Source organism: Macaca fascicularis, chromosome 7 (assembly GCF_037993035.2).
Source record: "Macaca fascicularis isolate 582-1 chromosome 7, T2T-MFA8v1.1".
Lineage (NCBI taxonomy): Eukaryota > Metazoa > Chordata > Mammalia > Primates > Cercopithecidae > Macaca > Macaca fascicularis.
This window is the reverse complement of record NC_088381.1, coordinates 87,246,992-87,254,616: the sequence shown is the minus strand read 5'-3', so window position 1 is coordinate 87,254,616 and position 7,625 is coordinate 87,246,992. Positions and strand designations below refer to the sequence as shown.

Genomic DNA, 7,625 nt, shown 5'->3' with positions numbered 1-7,625 from the left:
TTAGATCTTTTCTGCTTTCTCTTGTGGGTATTTAGTGCTATAAATTTCCTTCTACACACTGCTTTAAATGTGTCCCAGAGATTCTGGAATCTTGTCTCTTTGTTCTCATTTATTTCAAAGAACATCTTTATTTCTGCCTTCATTTCGTTATTTACCTAGTAGTCATTCAGGAGCAGGTTGTTCAGTTTCCATGTGGTTGTGCAGTTTTGAGTGAGTTTCTTAGTCCTGACTTCTAATTTGATTGCACTGTGGTGTGAGAGACAGTTTATTGTGATTCCTGCTCTTTTATATTTGCTGAGGAGTGCTTTACTTCCAACTATGTGGTCAATTTTGTGATAAGTGTGACATGGTGCTAAGAAGAATGTATATTCTGTTGATTTGGGATGGAGAGTTCTGTAGATGTCTTAGGTCTTCTTTGTGCAGAGCTGAGTTCAAGTCCTGGATATCTTTGTTAACTTTCTGACTCATTGATCTGTCTAATATTGACAGTGGAGTGTTAAAGTCTCCTATTATTATTGTGTGGGAGTCTAAGTCTCTTTGGAGGTCTCGAAGGACTTGCTTTACGAATCTGGGTGCTCCTGTATTGGGTGCATATATATTTAGGATAGTTAGCTCTTCTTGTTGAATTGATCCCTTTACCATTATGTAATGGCCTTCTTTACCTCTTTTGATCTTTGTTGGTTTAAAGTCTGTTTTATCAGAGACTAGGATTGCAACCCTTGCTGTTTTTTTTTCTTTTTTTTCTTTTTTTGGTTTTCATTTGCTTGGTAGATCTTTCTCCATCCATTTATTTTGAGCCAATGTGTGTCTCTCCATGATATGGGTCTCCTGAACACAATACACTGATGGGTATTGACTCTATCCAATTTGCCAGTCTGTGTCTTTTAATTGGGGTATTTAGCCCATTTACATTTAAGGTTAATATTGTTAGGTGTGAATTTGATCCTGGCATTATGATGTTAACTGGTTACTTTGCCCGTTAGTTGATGCAGTTTCTTTCTAGCACTGATGGTCTTTACAATTTGGCATGTTCTTGCAGTGGCTGGTACTGGTTGTTCCTTTCCATGTTTAGTGCTTCCTTCAGGAGCTCTTGTAAGGCAGGCCTGGTGCTGACAAAATCTCTCAGCATTTGTTTCTCTATAAAGCATTTTATTTTTCCTTCACTTATGAAGCTTAGTTTGGCTGGATATGAAATTCAGGGTTGAAAATTCTTTTCTTCAAGAATGTTGAATATTGGCCCCCACTCTCTTCTGGCTTGTAGAATTTCTGCCGAGAGATCTGCCATTAGTCTGAGGGGTTTCCTTTTGTGGGTAACCCAACCTTTCTCTCTGACTGCCCTTAATATTTTTTCCTTCATTTCAACCTTGGTGAACCTGATAATTATGTGTCTTGGGGTTGCTCTTCTCGAGGAGTATCTTTGTGTTGTTCTCTGTATTTCCTGAATTTGAACGCTGGCCTGCCTTGCTACATTGGGGAAGTTCTCCTGGATAATATCCTGAAGAGTGTTTTCCAGGTTGGTTGCATTCTCGCCATCACTTTCAGGTACAGCAATCAGACGTTGATTTGGTCTTTTCACATAGTCCCATATTTCTTAGAGCCTTTGTTCCTTTCTGTTTACTCTTCTTTCTCTAAACTTATCTTCTCACTTCATTTCATTAATTTGATCTTCAATCACTGATACCCTTTCTTCAACTTGATCGAATTGGCTACTGAAGTTTCTGCATGCATCACGTAGTTCCCATGCCATGGTTTTCAGCTCCATCAGGTAATTTAAGGTCTTCTCTACACTGTTTATTCTAGTTAGCCATTTGTCTAATCTTTTTTCAAGGTTTTTAGCTTTCTTGTGATGGGTTCAAACACCCTCCTTTAGCTTGGAGATATTTGTTATTACTGACCTTCTGAAGCCTACTTCTGTCAACTCATCAAAGTCATTCTCCATTCAGGTTTGTACTGTTGCTGGTTAGGAGCTGCAATCCTTTGGAAAAGAGTCACTCTGGTTTTTAGAATTTTCAGCTTTCCTGCTGTGGTTTCTCCCCATCTTTGTGGTTTTATCTACCTTTGGTCTTTGATAATGGTGACCTGGAGATGGGGTTTTGGTGTGGATGTCCTTTTTTTTTATGTTGATGCTATTCCTTTCTGTTTGTTAGTTTTCCTTCTAACAGTCAGGTCCCTCAGCTGCAGGTCTGTTGGAGTTTGCTGGAGGTCCACTCCAGACTCTGTTTGCTTGGGTATCACCTGCGGTAGCTGCAGAACAACAAATATTGCTGCCTGATCCTTCCTCTGGAAGCTTTGTCTCAGAGGGGCACTCAGTTGTCTGAGGTGTCAGTCGGCCCCTACTGGGAGCCGACTGACAAGTTAGACTCACAGGGGTCAGGCACCCACTTGAACAGGCAGTCTGTCTGTTCTCAGAGCTCAAACACTGTGCTGAGAGAACCACTGGTCTCTTCAGAGCTGTTAGACAAGGATGTTTAAGTCTGCAGAAGTTTCTGCTGCCTTTTGTTCAGCTATGCCCTGCTCCCAGTGGTGGAGTCTACAGTGGCAGGCAGGCTTCCTTGAGCTGCGGTGGGTTCCACCCAGTTTGAGCTTTCTGGCCGCATTGTTTACCTACTCAAACCTCAGCAAAGGTGACGCCCCTCTCCCAGCCAGGCTGCTGCCTAGCAGTTCAATCTCAGACTGCTGCACTAGCAGTGAGCAAGGCTCCATGGGCGTGGGACCCGCTAAGCCAGGTGCGGGATATAATCTCCTGGTGTGTCATTTGCTAAGACCATTGGAAAAGCGCAGTATTAAGGTGAGAGTGTACTGATTTTCCCAGTACAGTCTGTCACGGCTTCCCTTGGCTAGGAAAGGAAAATTCCCTCACCCCTTGTGCTTCCTGGGTGAGGCAATGCCCTGCCCTGCTTTGGCTCATCCTCCGTGGGCGCCACCCCCTGTCCAACCAGTCCGAATGAGATGAACCAGGTACTGCAGTTGGAAATGCAGAAATCACCCGTCTTCTGCATCAATCACACTGGGAGCTACAGACCGCAGCTGTTCCTATTTGGCCATCTTGGAAAGGGCCCTCAGGTTACATCTTTTTATGTTACCTATATCTTAACAAATTTTTGTAGTTACTGTTACTTTAATAGTTTTGTCTTTTAGCCTATATGCTAAGGACATCAATGGTTTACACACAATTACAATATTAGAGTACTCTAAACTTATTGTTGTACTTATTTTTATTATTACTTTTATACCTTCAGATTTTTTATGAACTCTAGCATTCTTTTCTTTCGTATTGAAGAACTCCCTTTAGAATTTCTTGTAAGACATGTCTGGTGTTGAAAAAAGTTCCTCAACTGTTTTTTGTCTGAGAAATGTCTCTCCATCATGTTTGAAGTATTGCTTTGCTGGGTACAGCACTCTCAGCTGACTGACAGATTTTGTTTTTCTGTCAGCATTATAAATATGTCATCTCACTCCCTCCTGCCTTGTAAGATTTCTGCTAAGAATTCTGCTGCCAGACATATCAAAACTCCTTTATATGCTATTTGCTTCTTTTCTCTTGTTGCTTTAAAAATCCTCTCTTTGTATTGATCTTTGAGAATTTATTATATGCCCTGGGAGTCTTATTCGATTGATCTTCTTGATAATCTTAAACATTCTTGTACTTGGATATTTACATCTTTCTCTGGGTTTGAAAAGTTGTCTGATATTATTTCTTTGCATAATTCTCCTATACCTTTTCTTTTTCTACTCTCCCTTAAAGGCCAATTATTCTTATATTTGCTCTTTTGATGCTATATCATAGATTTTTTAAGTGTTTTTTAATTGTTTTCATTCTTTCTTTTTTCTTTTCTGACTGTGTATTTTCAAATAGCCTGTCTTCAAGCTCATCATTTTTTTTATTTTGCTTATCAAGTCAGCTAGCACCATGGTAAGTTGCACCTGAATCCCACAGTCTTCCAGACTAGAACAGTACTGCAGTTTACCTGAGGTCTGCAGCCATTGCTGCCTGACTGCCCCTGATATTTATTCAGAGCCTGAGGCCACTTTGCAGGCTGGTGGTGAAGCTGGTTGGTACTTAGGTCCATCCCACCTGGGCTGAAGATTTTTTTTTTCTGGCCCAGGGTGGGTCTAAAAGTTCTATCTGAAAGTTCTAGCCTGCCATCAGGAGTCACAGATTTCTTCCCAGTGATATGTTTTACTGTGGTGAAGCTGGTGCTGAGTTCCAAGGCAAAGTCCTCTGCATACTTCCTCTTATTCCCCAAAGTAAAAGAAGTCTTTCCTGACTGCACTGCCTGGATGCAGACAATCCAATGACTACCACAACTGATGTTTCACTGAGTTGCACCTAATGCCCACAGCTTTCCAGGGCAGCATATCATTGCGGTTTGTCCGAGGGTTGCAGTCACAAGGACCTGCCTGCCATTGAAATTTGCTCATGGTATGAATCCATGTTAGTCCTTCAGCAGTGAAGCTAGGTTGAAACCTGTGTTCCTTCCACTATGGTGGTGGATTCCTGTCTGGCCTAGGCAGGTTTAAGCTGACTTGTGGGCACCAGCCTAGAAGTAGGGGCTGTGGGGTTCTGCCTGCTGTTGTTTTGCTGTGGTGTCACTGGTAATGAGTTCCAAGGCAAAATCCCCTGCAAACTTCAGCTTCTTCCTCTAAATGGACAGATTATCTTTCCATGCTGCACTGCTTGAGGTTGGAGGAGAGGTAATGTAGGCAATGCAAGATTCTTGTTTCTACCTTCTTTAATACATCTTTTCTTGTTAAGAAGCTAAAACTAGAAACTGTGATATCTCACCTGGTTTGTTTATCTCTAGTAAAGATGTTCTCATGTGTGGATATTTGTTCAATTTGATGTTCATACTGGGTGATCATAGAGTTATAAGGAGCTTCCATTCAGAGTTAAGTTCAGAATATGAATCTAGTGGCCTTCCACTTTGGTTAGTCTCATTTTTACATGACTCTTCACAGATTTTTCATAATCCATTTTGTTTACTAGGTAAATTTTATTTAATTGTAGGTTTTAATTAATGATAAGTTATGTGCCTGGTTTTGTATTTAAATTATCATGCAATGTTCTCACTCATAAGTGGGAGTTGAACAATGAGAACACACGGACACAGGGAAGGGAACATCACACAACAGAACCTGTCAGGGGGTTAGGCGCTAGGGGAGGGATAACATTAGGAGGAATACCTAAGGTAGATGATGAGTTGATGGGTGCAACAAACCACCATGGCACATGTATACCTATGTAACAAACCTGCATGTTCTGCACATGTATCCCAGAGCTTAAAGTATAATAAAAAAATTATCATGCAAGATATGACCTTCTATGTAGCTTCTAAGAGATTGTCTCAACATATATTTTAGAGTGATAAGCTAAAAAATTAGTTTTATGATGCCTTATATAAATGATATAGAGAAACCGTAATTTTGTATTATGTAATTTGTACTGAATTCCAACATCCCTTCACCATCATCTTTCTAAGTGTATAACCCAAGTTTTAGTTACTTAGTATAATGGTTGGCGATGGTGCCCCATTAGATTCTTCTTTCTGAACTAGAGGAATCGCTAGTTTCTGGGGATGCCACAATCTTTTTAGCCTTTCAATTTGCTATCCTGCTTTCTTCATCTTCTTCTTGTGAGAACCACCTTCTCAATAAACTCAATAAATCATTTTCATAACAATCTCATCTCAGGCTTTGTCTCTTAGCCAATTGTAGAGAGCTTCTCTTTTGGGGATAATACTATGTATATTAGGCCAGGATTTATCTTCACAATTATACTTTTTGCTATCAGATATAGATCTAAATTTTAATATGACCACCCAATTCTAAAAACTAAGCACCCTTCATCGCACTGACTGATCATCTGTTCTCTCTAGGTTCACACTGAATAAAATGGATAATAGAAATCAGTCTGTAATTTCAGAATTTGTGCTTCTGGGACTTTGCCATTCATGGAATATTCAGGTTATACTCTTAATAATATTTTTTATGCTTTACCTGATCATTGTATCTGGAAATATTGTCATTATGATCTTAATCATCAGTGATTCCCATCTCCATTCACCAATGTACTTCTTATTGGCCAACCTGTCCTTTGTTGATATGTGGCTTTCCTCCATCACCACTCCTAAGATGATTACAGACTTTCTCAGGGTGGAAAAGACCATTTCCTTTGGAGGCTGCATGTCCCAGATCATTTTTGTGCATTTTGTTGGAGGAGGTGAGATGGTGCTACTGGTGATAATGGCCTATGATCGCTATGTGGCAATCTGCAAACCACTCCACTACTCCACCATTATGAGCCTGCAAAGATGTATTGGACTGGTGTTGACTTCCTGGACTATTGGCTTTGTGCATGCCATGAGTCAAATGGTTATGATTGTTCAGCTGCCATTCTGTGGCCCCAGGGAAATAGACAGCTTCTTCTGTGATATACCACTGGTAATCAAACTAGCCTGTGTGGATTCCTCTAACTTGGAAATGTTAATGAATGGTGACAGTGGAATTCTGGCCATGACTTGCTTTATTCTCTTGCTGACCTCCTACTCATATATTCTTCTCACTGTCCATCGAGGCTCTAAAACTGGGGCTTTTAAGGCACTCTCTACCTGCACTGCCCACATCACAGTGGTGGTGCTTTTCTTTGGGCCCTGCATCTTCATCTATGTGTGGCCACTCAGCATCACCTGGGTGGACAAATTTCTTGCTGTGTTCTACTCTGTTATTACCCCTCTCCTAAATCCAGCCATTTATACCCTGAGAAATAAAGAGATGAAAAATGCTATGAAGAGGTTTAGAAGCTATTACATAGATTCCAAGGTAAATATTTAATGCCCACAAGTCTCAACGGGAGTACTTCAAATTGACTATATTGTCATTGAAAAATAGGTTGAGAATTCAGAGCATTTAGCTTATCTATATGTTAGTCCTGGCTTCAGACACAGGAATAGAGTTAATAAAATTAGGAGAATTTCAATATTTCCTAATCAACCAGCAAACACCAGGAAATCTTTTTCTAAAACCCAGACACTACAGATCTTTTGTTATGGGGGAATTATCCAATCAATCTTCCTATGCCTTTAACTACATTAAGCAAAATGCTCTAAGTTATTTCACAAAGCCATACATCCATTCTGATGGATTGTATCTTAATGACTTTCTTCTGAATTTTCTCTTAACCCCATTGGAAAAAAATTACAAAAACAAAAGTGTTTCTGTAACATTGATACCTTATTCTAAACTTTACTTACCTTTTGTCAAAAAGCAAAATATTGTTATAATTTTTCTTAATCTAGCTTCATACCCAACTACTAATGGTAAAAAGTAGGAGAAAACCATAGAGATAATAAAATGAAAGTGGTAGAGTACATAAGGAATATCAGTGAGGTTACTCTCTGCTTAAGTTTTTATTCACTCAATAACAGTCTTAAAAGAAAATAAAATAAATTCTATTGATATTTCCCTTAGTTATCTCAGTCCCAAATACTGACATTTGTGCTTTAAATTATTAACCACTTTCGTAAAACTCTTGAAATGTAATCTCTATGAGGCAGGGCCCATGCCTTACATTATTTATTGAAACTGTAATTATTGAAACTGTAATAGTATAATGGTTAATATATAAT

At 39.5% G+C, this 7,625-nt stretch overlaps 1 protein-coding gene across 1 annotated transcript; it reads left to right on the top strand.

Moving 5' to 3' along the window:
- The first annotated feature begins 5,889 nt into the window (after window positions 1–5,889).
- On the top strand, window positions 5,890–6,831 carry LOC102135192 (olfactory receptor 4K14-like). Its single transcript, XM_045395114.2, has one exon. The coding sequence runs from the start codon at window positions 5,893–5,895 to the stop codon at window positions 6,829–6,831; it is 939 nt and encodes a 312-aa protein (XP_045251049.2). The 5' UTR covers window positions 5,890–5,892.
- Window positions 6,832–7,625: the final 794 nt, after the last annotated feature.